Genomic DNA, 21,207 nt, shown 5'->3' with positions numbered 1-21,207 from the left:
CCCATCCAGTCACTCCTTTGTTTCACTGAGTGCCTGCGTTAGTCACGGCACATTGAGTGAACACGCTGCAGACAAGATACAGGTTTGGTTTTCAAAGAGGTCTGAGTCATAGGTAAAAGGAAAAATTTTAAAGTTTAGAATTGTATAAGAGTGAATAGACACAAGTGTGCTAAACAATTTGATGAAGCATAAAGAATGGAGCCGAGCTCTGCACAAATGGCCTGTGTATTTGGAGATCAGCAAAAACTTCCTTCTTGCCTCCACCTAGAAGACAAACTCTTAAAATGCAAATCTGAAATAGTCTCTTGCTTCAAATCTTGCGATGGTTTCTATCAACTAATGAAAAATATTGTTGTAGTCTGTCATTATCTTGTAATCTGATTCTTGCATATATCTTTTGTCTCCATGTATACATTGTTTTATGCTTCCATCTTATCATGTTATATATATTCATGAAGTTAATCTTTAATTTTAACTTTGTAGTTCAGTTCAAATGGAGAAAGCAAATCAAATGTAGAATTCACTTCATGTGCATTGAATAAATGAAGATAAACTGTGTCTTAATAGGGAAGGCTAAATATTATAAAAATGTTGACATACATAATTATTATAAATTGACAAATATTCAAGGCAGCACTACACAATACCCAGTGTGATTATTGGGGTAATTAACTTGACAAAGGATTTCTAAGTTTTACCTGGGGAAAATAATAAACAGTATTATTAAAAAAAAAGATGAAAAGAGAGAAATGAGAGAAACCAGCCATAGTAGTTATATTTTTTAAAGACTTTATTTATTTATTTGAGAGAGAGAAAGAGAGAGTGAGCATGAGTGGGGGTTGGGGAGGGGCAGAAGGAGAGGGCGAAGCTGACTCCCCACTGAGCAGGGTGCCTAGCACGGGGCTCCATCCCAGGACCCCGGGATCATGACCTGAGCAGAAGGCAGCCACTTAATTAACGCCATAGTCGTTATTAAAATATTTTATTAAGTCACAGAAATGCAAATATTTTACTTGTAAAGAAACGCATGCCGGATTTTATCACCCCAAAAATCTCTCTAAAGCTGTCCCTTTATAGTCATGCCAATCCCCCCCCTTGCCCTACCATCAATAATCCCTGGAAATCACTAATTTTTCCCCATTTCTATAATTCTTTCATTTCCAGACTATTAGATAAAAGGAATCATATTGGGCGACCTTTTGAAATTGGCTTTATTTTTACCAAGCATTATGTTCTTGAGATCCATTCAAATTGTTGTGTAGATTAATAGTTTGTTTCTTTTTACTGCTGAGTAGTATTCCACAGCATGAATGAGCCACAGTTAGTATAACCATTCACCTGAAATGGACATTTTGGTTGTTTCCAATATTTGGAAACATTGTTTTCTTTTGCCTAGGTTTCTGTGGAATACTTGAACACTTTTTGGAATTTCATTTTGATTTGTCTGCAGTGCATTTAGCTCAGCTTTTCAGATAACTTCTATAGTGTTTGTAAAAATGCTGCAGAGAATAGACACATACTTCAGAAGGGAAATCTAATATTGGTAAAGAACAAAAGAAATGGTAGAATTGTATATGTCATAAATTTATTCAACATACAAATTTCATATATTTCCAATTCCTGTCCCCTATTTCTCCTACTATTTTCTCTCTTCTGATAAGGCTTTGTCTTTTGTTGCTGGAGAAGATCATCTGATGAGGTCCTCAAGTTTCCATTTTCAAGCATTTCCGTGTTCAGATTCTAAGTAGTAGAATAAAAACCAGGAAAGTTAGGGAAATCCTGTCATCTACTGAAGGAATAACTTTTCATACTTCAATAATAAATATTTGACCTTAATAAATTTTAATTATTTTTAATGACAGGGCTGTTTTTGTTTTTTGTTTCCTCTTTTAGAATGGATAACTGAAGGTGTCACAGTGAGTGTTCTATTTTCAAAATGAACATTGTTGGCTGGCCTAAAGGAAAATCTTGTAGATCATATCTCTCATGCTGTGCTATATAGAAAACTACAGGGAAAATTTTCCTGACCTTAACTAGTGTAAGTTTAGAAGTATCCTGAAAATGTCATAGGTGATAAACATATCACAACTGGGTACAGAATATAAACTAAATATTAGATGATTTAGTTTTTAGATGTTGCAAATTCCTGGATTCATCTTCAAACAAGTCACCCCAGACCCAGTAATTATAATTTACATGCATTTTTTAACTGAGATATTCTAGAATATATTTGAAATAGTTTAAATTCCTAAATGATACACCATGGGCTTTATAATATGATAAGGATATACTCGAGAAGCAACCTTATACGGGCAACTGATGTTTATTTATTTTCTTTATGTTAGCATTAGACTTCGCTGTTTATACTTTACCAGCACTGCAGGGATCCCTGTATTCTTCAATAGTGAATTCCTCTGAAATAGAATATATAAGACAGAAGGAGTGAAGACATTCAGTAATAGGCATATGGGAAGTTAATTGTAAATAAACTGTGTAAACTAGGAGAGAAAGTATAAAGACAGTTATGGAGCCAATGGAAATGAATGACTTCTGTACTAACCCATCCAGGACTACCGGAGGGGGCAGTGAGAGAAAACTGGGCTTGGATACAGAAGTCAAGGGCAGGTTTCAAAGATGGAAGGTTGTCTATTGATGGGATACTCTATGGCCCTCTTCACAGCTGTATTCTCTTTATTGTAGTTTAACTTCCTCTCTGAACTCTTTCTCACTCCAGGAAGGAGTAAAGTATTGCATTACCAGCATCTTAGGATGCTGGCAAATTTCTAGTTCAAAGTCATGAGCAAATGGAAGAATTTCCTGCTATATTCCAGAGTTCCCCAAATTTTGTGAGACTACTCAAGGCCTGAGTCAAAAATGAATCAAATTTGGAGCACCTGGATGGCTCAGTCATTTAAGCATCTGCCTTCTGCTCAGGTCCTAGGATCTTTATACTTTCTTTCCCAGTTTCCTCCCATGCAACTCCTTGCTCAGGGGAGGTCTGCTTCACCCATTCCCTCCATCCCTCCTCCCAGATCATGCTCTATCTTGTGCATGCTCTCTCTCTCAAATAAGTAAATAAAATATTTTTTAAAAAGATGAAATTTTAGGTCTCTTATCATAAATCAGTACTGATTTTTTTTTTTTTAGTTATTGCTACTCTACTTATATCTCTGGAATATTTCACTCTAGAACAAACAAGTTTATAAGAGGATTTAGAAAGAACTGATCCTCTTATTGTTTTATAAGAATGGTTCAAGACTCTTTTAAGGGGCACACGATTATCCAATAACCACAAACTCACTCTTTCTTCTGGTGAAAGATTGTGGAATTTTGTTTGAGGCAGGGTCACCCTTTATCAGGCTCCTCAGTTTTTCCCTTTCAAAGCTCAGCATGTCTGAATCTCACTCACCTGTCTCGTAATAATCATAGGCTTTTACGGTGGCTGGTTTTAAATTGTCAACTTGGATGTCTTGTTCCACTGAGAAGGAGAAACTCAGGGTTTGATTGGTTAGCTGGAGAGACAGGAAAACTGAATTGGAATCAAAGATTAACTTAGTTTCTAGTTACCATTCTCTCTTCCTATGGTATTATCCAACTTTATGGTTATGCTATTCAACTGTATCAAAACCTATGGAAAGAATGGGACATTTTGAGACTTGCAGAATACACTCAGTGGCAGATATAAGAAGGACAAATGAGATGATTCTATGGAGAGACAAATGTAGTAAAAAGAGCCTTGTTGATCAATCCAGGTTTCATTTCCCTCTATTGCTATTTTCTTCTCCCTCACTTATATGTGTGTGCAAAACTTTCTCCAGAATCTGGATTGGTGTGTTAGGACCTCTAGTAGTTCCCCCAGATCTAGCAGAGTCACAGAATCTTACCTCTTCAAAGTAAATCAGGACATGGTTGGTGCTCACTTCAGTCCTTTGAATCTGAGGCTTTTGTTGGAGCTGTTGACCAGAGTATAAGCCAGATATATGGGATGAGGAAATTCCAGGCTAAGGGCACTTTTCAGGTACTTATGATCTAACTGGCTGTTCAGAAACATCCAAATGGCTAATTTTGATTTCTTTGAGAATTACAGTAATATTTATTAAACGTTTTCCTATTATCTCTCATATCTATCATCTATTGGTACCTACATATCTCTGTATCTATCTGTCCATCTGTCTATCATCTACCTAATCTATCTCTAACATACACATTTTCTTTTTCTTTTTTTTTAAGGACTTTATTTATTTGACAGACAGAGATCACAAGTAGGCAGAGTAGGCAGAGTAGGCAGAGAGGCAGGCAGAGAGAGAGAGAAGCAAGTTCCCCAATGAGCAGAGAGCCTGATGCGGGGCTTGATCATACAACTCTGGGATCATGACCTGAGCTGAAGGCAGAGACCTTAACCCACTGAGCCACCCAGGCACCTCCACATTTTCATGATATATGAGAATCATCCTTTATATGAAAAAAGAAGAATGGAAGACTATCACATATATCATATATATGTGTATATGTGAGATATATTTTTATATCATACATATGTCTATATACATTTTCTTCTTTTAGAAAATTTTTTTTTTATTTCACACACGGAGATCACAAGTAGGCAGAGAGGCAGGCAGAGAGCGAGAGAGAGGAAGGAAAGCAGGCTCCCTGCTAAGCAGAGAGCCCGATGCGGGTCTTGATCCCAGGACCCTGGGATCACGACCTGAGCTGAAGGCAAGGCTTTAACCCACTGAGCCACCCAGGCGCCCCACATTTTCTCCTTTTAAAAATATATGATAATTCAATACCTGTCCATATACCTAATGTCTCAAGGGATGCTGGAGCATTTTTAACCATGTCTATGACTTATGTCTTACACTGCAGACACATGACAGTGACAGCCACTATGGAAATGACTTAAACACTCTAGAGAAGAACTGTGAGGGAGTAGACCTCTTGAAAACCCTATAAAACTAACAAGCATAAATGTCAGCTTTTATCATGATTTTGCTATCTGTAAGGGATTTAGGGTTTACCTTTTTCACTGATGATTTCACAGGTATGAAGCCTGATATCATCTTCACGTCAACGATGACCATGTTTGAGCTTGGTCGTTCCCCAGTGTAACTATAAAGACAAGGCACAGGGACAAGGCATTCAAACAAAATACTTTAACGTTTATTCAAGACATAATCTCCCCCTTCTCTTTCATTTGTGCTGTTCCCTATCTTGAACTACCACTCAGCTTACCCATCTATTCTATTTGTGTCTGCTCTGCTTGTTTGGAGAACCCAGCATTATGAAGTCACACTCTGCAGGTATGGCAACATCATATACTCAGTGTTAAGGTTTTTCAGTTTGGGTGAAGGAAATTTTCTTGTTAGTAAATATCGCAAGAATGCCGTATTCATAGTTTGTGACGTGAGACAATGGCGCTCCCCTGCAAAAGAAAGCCACTTTCTCCATGTTCTACAAAAGGTCTTACCAACAAAAGGATTTACCTAATGTTGATGTGAATCTGGAATTTCCTGTGAGCATGTACTCCATCACAATTCTTGGGGAGAGTATCAACCTTCAGAGTGAAGGGGATTTTCCCTTCTTTCTTGGGCAGGATGTTATATCTCAAGGATGTCTAAAATGATTGGAAAAAAAATCCTTTATCATTGCCCTCAAATAGTCTGTTTTCCTTAGCTCACACATCTTTTTCCATTTGGAGATTCCTATCCAGTTCTTGAAGCTTTCCCCCCGCATTTGTAGCATCCCCTAAACCCTGGAAGTCTCACCTGGAGGTACACACATCCTGACCCTGACACGGTTGTGGTGTACTCCCCTGGAATCTCTGGCAGTCTGACCTCCTGCAGCAACAGGCGATTGGCATCGTGGACTTGGAATTCTTCAGAGAACGTCTCTGAAGACTTGACCATGACTACAGATGCTTTCTCCCTTTTACTGAAAGTTTCTGCTCCATATTTGGCCAGGGCTTGGAGAGCTACCACCGTATCCTGAAAAAAGATGGGGCAGAAGTCATGGGAGTGAAGGTAACAAAATAATACTGGATGAAGATCACATCAATACTACTCTCTCTTAGAGTGATTTCATGACAAACACAGACCCGTTATTAACCATGAACTATTCTATGTACTTTAGGGGGACATGAAAAAGTTTTCCCATTCAAGTAGTTTACACTATTCATGTGGAAATTAGACCCAAACATTGACATAGAACAGAGGCTATTTCAATAATTTAGAAATTTATGTAATAATGTATAATAATAATAGAAATTTATATAATAATATTTGTTGTAAACATTCAGGGAAAGGGGAAGAAAGCAGAGCTAGATTAGTAAGAGAACACTTCCTAATGAGAAGGTAAGTAAGAAGACTTCCTTGAAGAAGGTACTGTGAAGAAGAAATAAAATCATGTGTGAATCTTGAGAAAGATTTATACAGACAGAAAGAGAGGCCATCAAGGGCTATGGGTGGGATATATGTGGAGACATAGAAAAAGGAGAGAGCCAATTCCAGAAAAAGTGAAGAGATTAGCCTAATTAGAAGGGAGTATTTGTGTTTAGTGGGGAAGAGTAAATACTTTGAATAACATTAGTAGATTGTTTCAGTCTTCTTTTGGATGAGAAAAAAAAAAAGGTTTGCTTTACCAGGGAAGTCATTTTATGAACTATTGCTTTAGGAAGATTGATCCATTTTACATTTATGGGTTGACTAAGGAGAGAAGAGAAGAGAGATTTTACAGAGGACAGAACAGTAATGAATATATAAAATAATGAGGCTGGAACCTGTCTGGTGATGGAGGATTGGAGAAAGCATGAATGAGAAATACTATCTGATTATTCAACTCCTAGAATATGCTTGTGTCTACATATGTATTGGCATATTTATTTTTCTTCCTAGAGGCTCTCCACAGACCTGAGTAGAGGAGAAGCCCCCATTGGGGTTTTGTTGCTTCGTGATCCATTTCACAATCCGTGAAGCCACAGACAGGTCTTCTGAAGATGGGGCAGGCCAAGCAGTAAGATAGGCAAGGAGCAAGTATGAAGTCATCTCCACTTCAACAGAAGGAGCCCGAGGTTGGTAATAGAATGTCGTAACTTCTTCAACTTTTCCAGGACGCTGCCAGTAGATTGAGTCCTCTTTGAAATGGAAAAGGATATGATCTTAGACTTAAAGAGTGATCTTATTTGATTAGTTGTTAAAGATTTTATTATTTTATTTGAGAGAGAGAGCGAGAGATCATGAGCAGGGGGAATTGGTAGAGGGCGAATCAGACTCCCCACTGAACGGGGAGCCTGATGTGGGACTCGATCCCAGCACCTGGGGATCATGACCTGAGCTGAAGGCAGACACTTAACAACTGAGCCACCCAGGTGCCCATTAATCACTGGTGATTCTGGAGGTAAATTTTGCAGTAGCAACCCTTACCTTCTTTTATGGCATCTTTGTCCAGCGATTCAAGAAGCTCACTTCGCTTGGCCTGGTTTCCTGCTAGGGCAAAGGCATAGGCCAGTAATGCCTTGGTGTAGACAGGATTTGCTTGGCCCTCTGAGATGGATCTCCAGGCAGTTTCCAGGCAGAATAGAGCATTGCGGACAACAGGGTGCTATAAGGCAGATAAAAAAATCTTTAGATAGCAGAAACAGGCTAATGAATTGTCCACAGGCTAACACCAGATTAGAAGGCACAATGTGTCATGTTACGTCATGGTTCTGACCAGAGAATAATTTCCTTGGCAGCTTCCAAAGGGATTTAGTCTTTTATGGTCTAGTGAAATATACCAAAATTAAATAACAGGACAACCACAACTCATTTTCCTCACAGAGTCACAGCTTCATGATTGGTATTCTTTGTATCTGTGAGAGAGGTAGAGGTGCTGGTACATACAGTGACAGGCAGTGGCATCTCCAGCAGAGCAATGGTGATGTAGGCAGAGAGCGTCAGCTCATCATCTACCCCACCCTGTACAGAGTAGAAGCAGAGACACTCAAACACTCCAATAGTCATTAGGCAGAGCTGTATCATTCTATTCCCCCACCCTCCCTACTCCACACACTCTTCACTAGAAAGCATCTTTTCTTGTGCAATATTGTTGATTTTTCCCCATTCCCCTCCACTCTCAAATTCTCAAATCAACCTCAAATTATTTCCCCTCACTTTTAGTAATATATTGGGTTTTTTTGTACCCTATTTTATAATTCAGTAAAAAACCAATATTTTATTGTCAGATTTCAGAAGCTTTAGAGAGTACCATCCTTCCTTAAAGATATGTCACCAGGACATGAGGAATCAACAGGAGTGTCTTTGCCCTACATGTCTCTGTTTTCAGGGACTAGAACAAATGACCAGCATCCACCTTAATGGCGTTGTTTAGAAGCGATCCGGAGCGTTGGAAACAACCATTTTCTTTTTGTCTCTGTGAGATCCAGGTGAGGGCACTCGTGATGTGTGATATCTCCACAAAAATGTGTGACTGGGCTTGAGCAAAGGACTTGAGCACAAATGCTGTGAGCCTATCCAGTACAGGAGAGACAGACATGAGGACCATCTCACATTTAAAGCCCACTTTGGGCAACTGCATTCAGACATTGGTCTTTGCCAGCCACGGGAGGAAATTGTTGGGGAGAATTGGTTGGGGAAGCGACACTTGTATACTAAATATTCTTGTTTGTTCAGCAAGTATCTGTATTCCTTTTAAAATCTCAACTTTTTTGTTTCCCTCTGAATTGATGCTTTTCACTTTTTCTTTTTTTCCTCTCACAAAGTGTTTGCTGGAGCCTCCAAATATTTCCATCATCCACGCTGCCATTTCCTGAATGATTTTAATAACATCACAGCCTCTTTCTCTCCTTTCCCTTAGTGCACAGTATAGAAATTTTTCTACTACCATTTCACTTTATAACACCTTCTGCCTTCTATTTTCGTTTGGGGGGAATCTTTATTTTACTGCTATTTACTGTGCTATCACAGCTGGCATGCCTTCATACATGAAATAATGCAGTCACATAGTAGTGATGACAGACATATGGATTTTTAAAGGATAACCCATTTCCCTGAAAGAACTACATGTCTCAGAGAATCATTATTTCTAGAATTTGAGAATAGAATGGATCTATAACAAGCATATGAAAATAATTATCTTACCACGTGTTTCCTTGACTTCTACCATCATGATCCCCAAAGGTGCTGTATGAACCATCACTGTGCTTATAATTCAACTGCCTTTGGTACCCTGAAGAGGAAGTTTTCGTAGATTTATGAAATAGCAGAGATGTTGGAGAAGTAATTAGTTTTTTTCTTCAGAATGTGGTTGGGAATCATAGGAAAACTCCTATTTTGTTAAGATGTCTCCAAGGCTTGGTATGCCATTGAATTGCCTGGTATCAGAGTGGGACATTTTATTGGTTGTTACAGCAACAGTGATTATAATATCTTAACCAAAGGGATGCTGATTTGAGTTCATTGAGAGAGATATTTAGGGAATCAACTAAGATTTCTCCTTTTGGGATTATTGCTCACCACTGATGAGGTAACCGATGGCTTTGGACTTGATAGTCTCTGTCAGCTGTCGGGTCTCATTCAGATAGTTCAGAACATAGATGTTAGGGACAAAAAGGACCATATTTTGCTCTCCACAACCATACGGCATCTGGAGAAGATTCTGAAGATTTTGCATTGCAGATCCCAATATGTCACCTGGGGAATGAAAGACATTAAGAAAATCAGAGGAGGGGTGCCTGGGTGGCTCAGTCAGTTAAGTGTCCAACTCTTAGTTTCTGCTTAGGTCATGATCTATCTCATGGGTGGTGGGATTGAGCCCCGTTTTGGGCTCTGTGCTCAGGGGGGAGTCTTCTTTTTTTTTTTTTAAGATTTTATTTATTTATTTGAGAGAGAGACAGTGAGAGAGAGCATGAGCTAGGAGAAGGTCAGAGGGAGAAGCAGACTCCCCATGGAGCTGGGAGCCTGATGTGGGACTCGATCCCGGGATTCCGGGATCATGACCTGAGCCGAAGGCAGTCGGCCAACCAACTGAGCCACCCAGGCGTCCCAGTGGGGACTCTTCTTAAGGATTCTCTTCCTCTGCTTCTGTTTCTCCATTCGCTTGGGTGGGGGCTCTCTCTCTCTCAGATAAAGAAATAAACCTTTACAAAAACCCAGAGGAACTCAGGGCTGGTTTCTACTGGGATAAGAAGATAGATTACTAGATAAACAGGAGGTCAAATCACATATGGAGAGTAGGACAAGAAAGCCTAAGAGGTGAAGAAAAACAACAAACAGAAAGGACAGACAAAAGTGGGAAAAAAAGTCGATGATTCCATGATGGAAAAAACAATGGCTGGGCATATCTTTTCCGATGAACCACATGCCTGGTAAAACCAACTGTTTTCAAATCTATTAGGAAGCCTGACCACCTTGTCAGTCTCTGAAGATAAGGGCACAGAGAGATGACACTTTTTACTGTTTTGAGAATGTCAAGGTATAAAAAGTAGCACATCTCTTTAACCCCCTTCCTGACGAATATACAGTGCAATTCTTAGCGCTCTTTCTCTCCACCCAGTGTTTACAGCCAAAGTCTTCACTAACTGTGGATGGTGAGGCTGCATACACTAGAGTAATGAGATGGACAGTGACTTGCCTTGGGCTGGGAGACTCACCCAAAACCGAAAACATCGCCCTGGCAGATCCTTCAACCACATCTGAAGGAACTTTCAGTGACAACTTTTCGGATACACCAGTTTCTAAGGAAAGAAGACAAATATATATATATATAAGGGAAGGGAAAAAATGAGAGAAATATTCTAGTTTTTCTTTGATATTTTTCCTCTTTGGATCAAATTTCAACCTGTCATGTCTTTTGATCATTCTATACTTTCTTTGATGCAATCTGAGTTTCTCCTAAAGTTGTGATTCATCTTGCAGTGAAATTCATATTATGTGCTAAATTTTTACAGATTTCCTTATAAGCGTATACCTTATGTTATACTTATTTCTTTATCTTCATTGTTTATGTTAATATTTATTGTTACTGTTTTTTGAAAGTAACATTCATGTCATAAATATGTGTTAAGTGCGTGCTATGTGACGGGTTCTGTTTTAAGTGCAATGATAAAACAATTTTCAAAAAAAATCCCTGATGTCCTAGAGTTTTCATACTAATGTGAATAATAAGATACCAAATAAATATTTAGTATGATAGATGCTAGTAAGTTCTTAGAGAAAATTAAATCGGAGTGTTTATATGGGTGAGCTAGTAAGACAGAGCAAATCAGAAAGTGTAGGGTGAGGGAAGCAGGTTCCCCTCTTTGATAAAACAAAATCATAGGTGACTGGGGACTTTAAGTATGTCAAGGTTTAAGATTTGTAGATATCTGGGGAAAGAGATCTCCAGAAAGAAGGAACAAAGCAAATAGAATCCAGAGATGAGAGCATGCTAGCTGTGTTACAAGACCAGACTAGGAGTCCTGTGTGGCCGGAGGAGGGTGAGTGAGGGAGTAATAGGATATGAAGTCTTGGTGGTAGCAAGGGTTTGGAGGGGACATTGGAGACATAGCCTTTAACTTTCAGGGACATGGGAAACTCTTGGAAGGTTTGGACAGAAGAGACACATGATCTGAAACGTGCTTTAAATGATCCCTTTTGTTGTAGGGATGTAAGGAAAGATGATCAGGTGACCAGGTAGGAAGTTATTGAGATGATCCAAGAGAGAAAAGGCTAGAGTAGAAGTAGACATGGTGAGAAGTGGGAAGATTCTGGATATAATGTGAAGGTGGAGCCAACTAGATTTGAAAGTAGATTGGGTGTGGAGTATAAGAGAAAGAACATACTAAAAGATGACTCCAAAGTTTTATTTCAAGCAGGTAGAGTAATGGAATTTCCATCCTCAGAGATGGAGAAAATTGTAGGAGGTGTGGGTTTGTGGAAACCAACAGAAGAGCAGTTTTGAACATGCTAGGTTTGAGATGTCTATTTGTTTACAGGCCTGTAAGTGGAGATGATTAGTGGGCAACTGAATACACAAGTTTGAGTGAGGAAAGCTGTATGGACCAAGTGGTTTATTTTGTGGTCTTCATTACAAAGTTGTTATTTAAGTTCTGTGACTAAATGAGATCATCAAGGGATGCTTCTAGAGAGGGGAGATCTCACACTGAGCATTGTCCTCAAGATGATACTAGATGGTGCAGAGTTGAATATTTTAAAGGTAATTTTTATATGATTATATTAATGGTATTAGTAAAACATTGGTTTTCTACATATGTTCGTGACCTGAAGTTCTTCTTCAAATAACTGACACAAGAAAATTAACCTTGAGTACCTTTAAACTACTAATGGAATAAAAATATTACTATTTATTAGATATTTTACATGTAGATAGATATTTTAATACTTTGACAATTGTTTAAAAAGTAGTTTGAAAAACACAGGAGTATTGGAAAGAATCCTGTTCTATGGTCTTTGACTTCAGTTCTCATTATCAGCCAGGAGCTTCTAGGTAAGTCTTTTAACTTCTTTAAGCCTTCAGCAGGAAGAGACTTCTGAATCAAATATCCTTAGATTTTCACACCGGAGAGTACACTAAGTTTTTTGTTTCCCCAGAGGAAAACATACCCCGAAGAGCACTCTAAAACTATATACTTTGGCAAGTGGCTTAACATGCGAATTTTGTCTCTTTTGGACATTTACCTGCACAGAGGAGTGTGTTGAAAGTTTCTTCCTGTTCTATTCCTTCGGGCTTTATATTGGGAAGAAAAGTGAAAAAGAAGGTCATACTGAGTGTATAGGAAAAGAATCAATCACTTTAAAGTAGAGGAGGAAACATTAGTAAGAAACTGAGTTGTAGATACATCCATATTTTTGGGAGTGAAATGTCACCGTCACAGACATATTAGATCATGCTGTATAATATAATAAGGCCTCTGAGACACAGAGAATGTTTACCGGCATACCTCAACTAATAAGGGCTTGATTACGGTATCCTTCTGTCCAAGTTCTGGAACTCTTGGGACCTCCGTGCCGCACAACTCTTGAGACTGCAGGGTTTCCACGGTAGCTGTGAAATTCACCTTTCCTGGGGAGTAAGAGTCTTACGGAGTTAAACAGTGATTCTATATTGCATGGTTTGTCTTTTCAAGTTTCTCCTACACTGCATATATTGTACCATTTATACACACACACACACACAACACACATATATGTGTATATTATAAGAAAAAAAAATATTTTTTTCTTTCAAGGCATCACTGTTGAAGGAGGAGAAAAAGACATGTATCTGGTTCAGAGTGTGGAAAGCAAATCATTACTTCATAAGAAGTAGGATCTGTCAACAGATTTACCACTTACCCAGTGACTTTGGGGTCACAGCCCAGGACATGGTTTCCTGTTTATTTCCACAGATACACGGAGTGTCTTCATTCTTTTTCACTAAGTCGGCTGACTTGTCAGGGAAGGCTTCCAGCTGCACTCTGACCTATCCCCATAACCATGCACAAGTTTGAGAAAGAACACAGGTAGAGGGACAATAACAGGGGCAAGGAGCTTCAAGGAACAATGGGAACTAATTGAGAGGCTTTGAGAAATTGTTCAAACAAGGTAAATCCTGTCCAAGCTTTGTAGTTTAGATGTTGCCAATAGGGAGCTGAAAAACTGACAAGAACTGAGATAATTCCCAGGATTTAGGATTGTGCCAGCACAACGAAGAGGTGTTTGCTTTAGTCAGAGTGGAAAAAAAAATCAGGTGGAAATGAGGTCTGAATTTAGGAATACACAGAAAATATAAAGTCCCAAATGAATATAACCTTACCACCTTGGGTCAGCCAGGGAGCTTTGCTCTTAGCAACTATCCCATTCCCAAATGAGGTTACATCATTCTTCTCTATGATTTGCTGGCACATTTCCTAGGAGACCTGGATATTAAATGGCGACTGGGTGTCTCCCTTCCATTTTTGCTCTCCTCCAGAGAAGTGTCCTTACCCGAATGCAATGGGCCAAATAGTTGAACACGGTGGCTTTCAGCGTAAAGGCTTCTCCTCGCACCACAGAGTAGGGGAGAGTGAGTTCCAGGAAGAAGGGCTGGAACACTTGGAGAGAGATGACAGGGGAGAGGCCCAGCCCTGTGGTTTCAGACAAGCAGAGTGCACTGGCCTTCCACTCCGTGATGGTGTCAGGGACCTTCACGGCCAACTCACTTCTACCTGATAAACTGAAAAGGGAATAAGAGGAAGCCTTGGGAAGCAATTTTTTTTTTTTTTTTATTTTTTGGCACAGACACTAGCTGATAGTGTGCTAACCTAGTAACCCAGTATGGTTAACGCTAAACCTGATAACTAGGTTTGGCACTCCTAGCAAAGTCTCTGTAAGGTTTTCCTTTGCTTTTAGAGACAAGGGTAGTTTCCTACTTATCATGATTTTAGATATCTCAGGACCAAATCAGAAAAAAAAATATTGCATGGTTGAGCTAAGAGATCAATGAACTATGAACCTAAAAGTTTACCAGGAAGAAGTGGAACAGAATGCAAGGCTCAGGAGCCCCAGAATCACAGAGGGTGAGCCACATCTTTTCCTCAACGAAATTCTGGGCAACACATTACTTACCTGAGTGGAACCAAGTCCCAGATCCAGGTCTCAGGGAAATACTTCCGGACCGTCTCTTTCACTTCCACAATGAGAGAGTTCTCTCTCGGGAGTGTTGCAAAAGCTGGTACTCCAGTAGCACGTGCTAGAGGAAGGACTGTGGCAGGACAATATGAGGGCCCCCATGTAAACCTCATTTTATCATGAATTTCTTAGAGTTGCCTAGTTTAGGCAACTCTACTAGGCAACTAGTTTAGTTGCCTAGTTTCTCAAGTAAAATGAGGTCATTTGCTCAGGGAATGTTTATTATCAGAATGGCTTAATCTACCAGCTTGTGACTTTGTTCATTTTTCTATTTGTCTTCAAGGAAAGTGAATCCTATTGCTTCTTCAAAGAGTCTGGAGGTAAATGTATTTTCCTCTGGACATGAAAGCAAATGTAGCTCTCTAGAAGCTGATTATTCAATGGGCAAAGGGAAGAATAAAGAGTAATTTAATACACCAAATACTGCTTTGATGCTGAAAGGATCATCATGTGCTCTCCATTTGCAGTGAGAATCAAACAAGAAGAATGAATAGTAGCTACAGCAAGAGGATTTCAGAAATGCTTTTTTATTTTACAGTGGTTGAGATACAGACAGAAACTCTAGGATACAGTAAAGTATGTGTTACAGACAGCAGAGACTCAATAAAGGACAGAAAATGAACTTCAGATTGGCCAGAGAAGACTTCACTGAAGTAGACTTTTAGATGATCACTGAAGGATGAGAAACAGAGGAGAATTGGAGGGGTATTTGATGGAAATGGCTTATGAACACACATGCAGAGTTCAGCAGGGATGCTCTGCAGGGAAAATGGAGGAAGATGTCTATTTTAGGGCTGTGTTAAGTAAATAGTAGATGTATATAATGAAACACCATGAAGATGAGGACAAAAAATGAGATCTGTTAAGGTAGGAGTTAGCTTGATTTAAAAAAAAAGGTGATACTCTAGAGATCAGAAGATAGAGATCACAGGTATAAATATATAAATAGAAATGTGATATATATATATATATATATATATATATATATATATATGTGTTTTACATATATATAAAATAATATCATTTTCAAAGCTCCATATGTCCTACCACATTGGAATATGACGAGAACATGTCCCTTTGCTCTTAGCACAGGGCTCTTTTTTCTGTACACAGAATTTTCTTTTTGTTTTCTTTCTTTCTTTCTGTTTTTTTTTTTTTGTACACAGAATTTTCTTTCTGTTGAGGGAATATTCTTAGTTATTTCCCTGTTGTCAACTAGAACTTTATTTTTCATCTTCTTAGGTAAATAATTCCTACTGTATTAAAGTATTTCTACTGTATTAAACTATGTGGTTTTTAAAACAATTTTATAAAGATTTTATTTGTTTGACAGAGATCACATGTAGGCCGAGAGGCAGGCAGAGAGAGAGAGAGAGGAGGAAGCAGGCTCCCCACTGAGCAGAGAGCCAGTTGCAGGGCTTGATCCCAGGACCCTGAGGCTTAACCTACTGAGACACCCAGGCGCCCCTATGTGTTTATTTTTAAGAAACACTGTAAACCAGCACATTTCTCATTAAGAAGTAGGATTAGTCGATAGCCAAACATGCAGTGAGAAATTTCCCTAGGCCTGACAGCAACTGAAAAGAACACTCAGAATCTTTTCAACTTTTCCTCATTTCCAGATATACTTGAAACCCACAAGTGGTATATCTGCTGAAAGTTGGATTATTCTATTTTGTCCAATACATGAAAACCTTTTTGATTTTTATGAAAGAATATGACACAGACAATAAATGTCCTTAGGATCCTTCACATTTTTCAGCCTCCCTTGCTGTCAGGGAAGAAGTGATATATGCCACTTCCAAAGCTGGCCAAAAAAGGTCGTGTGGAAACCAGCTCCTTTCCCATGGTAATGACCTTAAATGTCACATTGGAGATAGAGTCATAGGTGAAACCAGAATGGGTATCCCAGACTCAACTGATTTGTAAGGAGCTGCTCCGGACAGCCACTGGACTCAAAGAGGAGTTTTGTGTGAGCAGAAGATAAAACTGTCATATGCTTAGTCACTGAGATGTGGAGGTTTGTTTTACTGCGGTACAGTCTGTCTTACCCTGACCCATGTAGGTGTTGAAACCACCCTGGATAAGAAGGATTCGAAATAGCAAGATTATTGAAGGCTGAGACAAAAAGACAATCAATTTTGATTTCAGAGAGAGAGAGAGAAACAATAATTGCTCTAAAAATCCTGTTTTTTTGGGAGGCATGTTATTTGGAGAAAACTTACCAAGAAGTTGCTCCAGAGTCACAATGTTTATATTCAGAAAAACATCATTTTCCCCCCTATTATCATAGCAGGCAAGTAAATCTCACTGTTACCTCCCACATAGGCCATAGGCGCTCCTGGGTACAGCGAAAGCAGCTCACAAAAATTCGGCTTGCGGATTTTTGAGTTGGTAAAAATATTTAATCCTGCAGACTGGACAAAAGTGAATTATGAAAGCATACTGGGAAGCCAATCTTGAGAGTGGAATACTGTCTTACATTTGGACCGTAGGGGCCAAGGGCAGTGTGCCCCAATATATCCCACATGGCGTTTGATTATTTTGAGTTGAAGTTATTTAGGAGACAGTGGGTACAAGGACACTCAATCCCTTCTCTGTCCCTCTCACAGCAGGAAACACAACTCCCACGTGAGAGCTACACTCCCTGTACTAAGAATGAAAAAAAAAATCCTTATAACCAGAGATAGAAACTTTAAAGCCAAGAAAGTCGTAGAAACAAGCCCCGTTATTTTTGTTTTCTAATCTGTGACCTCAAGCCAAATTCCACTTTGAATCCTAAAGCTCTGTTTTCCTTATCCTGTCAATTTCTCACAAATGTATTGCGTCTTTGCCTAAAAAGTCTAAGAACCGGGGGCTTCTTCATTTCCTTAGGCCTCGGTTTCATTATTGGACCTTCATGGGCACATAATGAAACTGTTTTTTTGTTTTCTTCTTTTTTTTTTTTAATCTCCAATTAATCTGTCGCATGTAAATGTAATTCTTAGTTCAGCAGGAAGACCCTGAAGGAGGGTAGAGGAAGAATTTTTCCTTCCCTACACTATCACACTTTCGTTATTATGATGCACGGAGCTCATCCTTATGAAAATTCCTCACAATAGCGAATGGAGATATCTTACAAATAGGAAAACAGAGTCACGGAAAGTTGAGTGCATCCAGTTAGCAAAGAGAAGTTGGGATCAGAACTCATGTCTTCTGATTCCTATTTCCGAATTTTGTGTGCTGTAAGCTGATGCCTCTATCTTTTGCATCCAAGAAGCTAAATATTTTCTGCTTGGATGTTTATCTTCCCTTTCTTTTCTCCCCCCAAACAAATATAACGTAGGCAGATGCCTACAGGATAGCCGGACTGCTACAGTCCACCTGGTCCCAGTCATCTTTCCCTTCAATACTAGTCACAGGCAAATACTACTTGCTGTCTTAGCTCAGAGTACCGGCAAATTGTGGGACACTGAGGCACAGCTGTCTGTGGTGGCGGCCACATGGAACAGGGAGAAAGATGTCAGAAATATGTGTTTAAAGATGAAACAATCAGCTAGTTGACCTAAAAAGTCCTCTTTCTATCCCTGCCACCAACAGAGTGATGATTCTGGAGGCTCCAGAGCAGGGAGATTCAAATTGCTGTCTGCCAGGCTGCAGAAGAATGACCTGTTTTCCTCAAAGTTTAAAGAGAGTTGTTAGTCCTCTTGGTGGTGATAAGATTTAATCTCACAAGCTGGATAAACTCTCCTTGCATAACACTGCTTCCTTACAGTTAATCTCAAAGACAAGCATTTATCTAACCGACCCGTAAAGCTAGCATGATTGTCCAAGTTTTGTCAATCTTTTCTTCCTGAAAGGCTGCTTTCAATTTTTCCTGAAATTCTGCTGCCCTGAAGATGATGAAAGTATCAGACTTTTTGTTTTCAGTCACTTATTCATTCAATATGTATTTATTCTGCCAAAGGCTGCTAAATGGCTGCCCATAATGTACTCACTCCCCTTTCCAAGGTGTCAGAGGCACGACGGAAAATATTAGGTTATTCTCACTTACTAGAATCTCTGGCAGAGGCTGAGAGGGGGATATGACAGTAATAAATAGCTTTGGGATCAACTTGGTTAAGGTTGTGGGCCCTAAAGATACACTTCTTGTTCTTTAAAGGGCCAGATAAATTGGTGATTGAACATCTACATGTCTATAAAGTCCTCCATGCCTCTGAGGGTTCAGTATTTCTCTGTTCATCTTCGCTTTGCTTTTATGGGACACAGGATTGGACTCTAGAGCTTAGAAGTCCGCTTGTTCTCCATTTTAACAAAGATTTAAAACTCGGTTTTGGTTATATATTCGGGAAGATGAATTACCTCAAAAATACTGTAAATGTCATTGTCATCCATCATCCGCCTTGGTGTGTACATGATTCCATTGTGAATGATGTCCTCTGCATTGATACATGGCTCGCCATCTTCATTCAGGGGATCTCCATATCCAGGGCTAAGGCCACTCTTTACTGGCAGCAAATTATAGACCTGAAAAATCAAGAGAACAAAGGGAAAAACTCTTGTTTTGTTTCTTAATTCTATTTTGAGTGTGATAATGTTCAATCTGGGATTTAAAAGATCATGGTGTTTCTTTAATACTCCCATGCCAACATTATTAAAAGGAACACAATCATGGGAAGATCATAAAAGTTATGGATCCTAATCCTCCTATTGTACAAGAGAAATTAATAAACACAGAAATCAAACCAATTGATCCAAGTCTCAGAGCCCATTTTGGTTGAGTAAGAATAAAACTCAAGTTTCCTGTGTCCCAGCCCAAATGTACTCTTTTAAAAAGGAAACCAAGGGGCTCCTGGGTGGCTCAGGTCATGATCATCCCAAGGTCATGAGTCTGCTTGAGATTCTCCCTTCCCCTCTGTCCTTCTCTCTTACTTGCATGTGCCCTCTTTCTCTTGTAGATAAGTAAATAAATCTTATGAAAGAAAGGAAGCAGAAAATGTGAACAGTACAGAGAAATGTGATGAGAGAACAAAAGCCACTCATAATCCCATCACTCAGAAATAATCACTGTAAATTCTTGATTCATTCCTTTTTTAAAAAGATTTTATTTATTTATTTAACAGAGATCACAAGTAAGCGGAGAGGCAGGTGGGGTGTGGGGTCGGGAGGGGGGAAGCAGGCTCTCCGCTGATCAGAGGGCCCAATGTGGGGCTCCATCCCAGGACCCTGAGATCATGACCTGAGCCAAAGAGAGAGGCTTAACCCACGAGCCACCTAGGCGCCCCTCGTTCCTTTTCCCACTTTATAAAATGATTCAGTTATTTTTAACTCTTACCAGGTGTTTTGGTTATTTGTTTTAGTCTTCTGTTTTAAGACCAGCTTTAGCTTGAGGAAAAACTGGGTGCACAGGCATACCGGAAATCAACTGCAGTTCAGTTTTTGCTCAGAGCCTAGTGTGGGGCTACCTGCTCTGTCACATAGCACCTGGGCCATTAAGCAAATACTGGCCTCCGTGCAGACCTCCTCATCTGGCTGCGTTTGTCTCTTATCTATGCTACTACAATAATCTACTAACCATTTCCATCTTTCATTCTTGCTCTCATCCTCTCAGCAGCAAACAGCAGCTCCTTAACTGATGAATCTGAATTGTCACTCTGCTGTTTAAAACACTTTAGCTTTGGGGCTCCTGGGTGGCTCAGTTGGTTAAGTATCTGCCCTGGGCTCAGGTCATGATCCCGGGGTCCTGGGATCAAGTCCCACATTGGGCTCCCTGCTCAGTGGGGAGTGTGCTTCTCCCTCTGCCTCTTCTCCCCTGCTTGTGAGCTCTCTCTCTCTCTCTGTTAAATAAATAAATAAAATCTTAAAAATAAACAAACTCTTGAGATTTACCATAGCATTTATTGTCAACTCCAAATTCTGTGCTAGTCACAATTTTCCATACTTTCCATTTTGCTTATGGCCTCTACCATCCTTTTCCCTCCCCACTACATGTTAGGTCATTACCTTTTCCTTTTGGAGCGCTCCCGTCTTAGCCTGACCCCAAGACCTGCGGAGACGCTGGTCTCATTCTTATTTATTTATTTATTTATTTGACAGACAGAGATGACAAGTAGGCAGAGAGACAGGCAGAGAAAGAGAGAGAAAGAGAAGCAGGTCTCCTGCTGTGTAGGGAGCCCGATGCAGTGCTGGATCCCAGGACCCTGGGATCATGACCTGAGCTGAAAGCAGAGGCTTTAACCCACTGAGCCACCCAGGCGCCCCCACTGCTCTTATTCTTTGACATGCCTGCCCCTACCCCTTCATTCCCCAACCATTTAAGAAGACACTCTTAATCACTATTTCAAAAAATGTCCAACTCCTTTTTTCTTTATGTCAACATTTTTTGTTCTTTTCATTCTATTTAGCAAAATTTGGAACTATTCCATGTTTATATGTTTCTGTTGCTTGTTTATTTTAATACTTCACAAGACTATAAGTCCAAGATGGTCAAAGAACCACATCTGATTGTTCGCCAATAGAACTCCTGTTCCCAGAGCAGGCTCCAGCGTCTAGTCAAGATTCAGTGGACATTTGTTAAATGAATAAA

The 21,207-nt window shown here is 39.6% G+C and overlaps 1 protein-coding gene across 2 annotated transcripts in view; it reads right to left on the bottom strand.

The window, feature by feature from the left end:
• Positions 1-1,565: 1,565 nt before the first annotated feature.
• LOC125107532 (pregnancy zone protein-like) overlaps positions 1,566-21,207 on the bottom strand; it is a 43,761-nt gene continuing 24,119 nt past the window's right edge. Inside the window, exons 16-36 of one of the 2 annotated variants that reach the window (XM_047742719.1) lie at positions 18,984-19,148; positions 16,960-17,059; positions 14,580-14,715; positions 13,959-14,187; positions 13,329-13,455; positions 12,935-13,056; positions 12,672-12,720; positions 10,646-10,729; positions 9,510-9,686; positions 9,135-9,222; positions 8,347-8,503; positions 7,878-7,952; positions 7,419-7,596; positions 6,906-7,129; positions 5,766-5,984; positions 5,484-5,614; positions 5,019-5,109; positions 3,885-3,953; positions 3,410-3,512; positions 2,373-2,414; positions 1,566-1,740 (exon numbers count right to left, since the gene is read on the bottom strand). In XM_047742719.1, coding sequence (XP_047598675.1) covers positions 1,718-1,740; positions 2,373-2,414; positions 3,410-3,512; positions 3,885-3,953; positions 5,019-5,109; positions 5,484-5,614; positions 5,766-5,984; positions 6,906-7,129; positions 7,419-7,596; positions 7,878-7,952; positions 8,347-8,503; positions 9,135-9,222; positions 9,510-9,686; positions 10,646-10,729; positions 12,672-12,720; positions 12,935-13,056; positions 13,329-13,455; positions 13,959-14,187; positions 14,580-14,715; positions 16,960-17,059; positions 18,984-19,148 — 2,589 coding nt within the window. In that variant the 3' untranslated portion in view covers positions 1,566-1,717. Of the gene's footprint in view, positions 1,741-2,372; positions 2,415-3,409; positions 3,513-3,884; positions 3,954-5,018; positions 5,110-5,483; positions 5,615-5,765; positions 5,985-6,905; positions 7,130-7,418; positions 7,597-7,877; positions 7,953-8,346; positions 8,504-9,134; positions 9,223-9,509; positions 9,687-10,645; positions 10,734-12,671; positions 12,721-12,934; positions 13,057-13,328; positions 13,456-13,958; positions 14,188-14,579; positions 14,716-16,959; positions 17,060-18,983; positions 19,149-21,207 lie in introns of both variants that reach the window. The other variant, XM_047742718.1, reaches the window with a different exon arrangement.

This window comes from Lutra lutra, chromosome 8 (genome assembly GCF_902655055.1).
Source record: "Lutra lutra chromosome 8, mLutLut1.2, whole genome shotgun sequence".
Classification (NCBI taxonomy): domain Eukaryota; kingdom Metazoa; phylum Chordata; class Mammalia; order Carnivora; family Mustelidae; genus Lutra; species Lutra lutra.
This window is presented reverse-complemented; position numbering and strand designations above follow the sequence as displayed.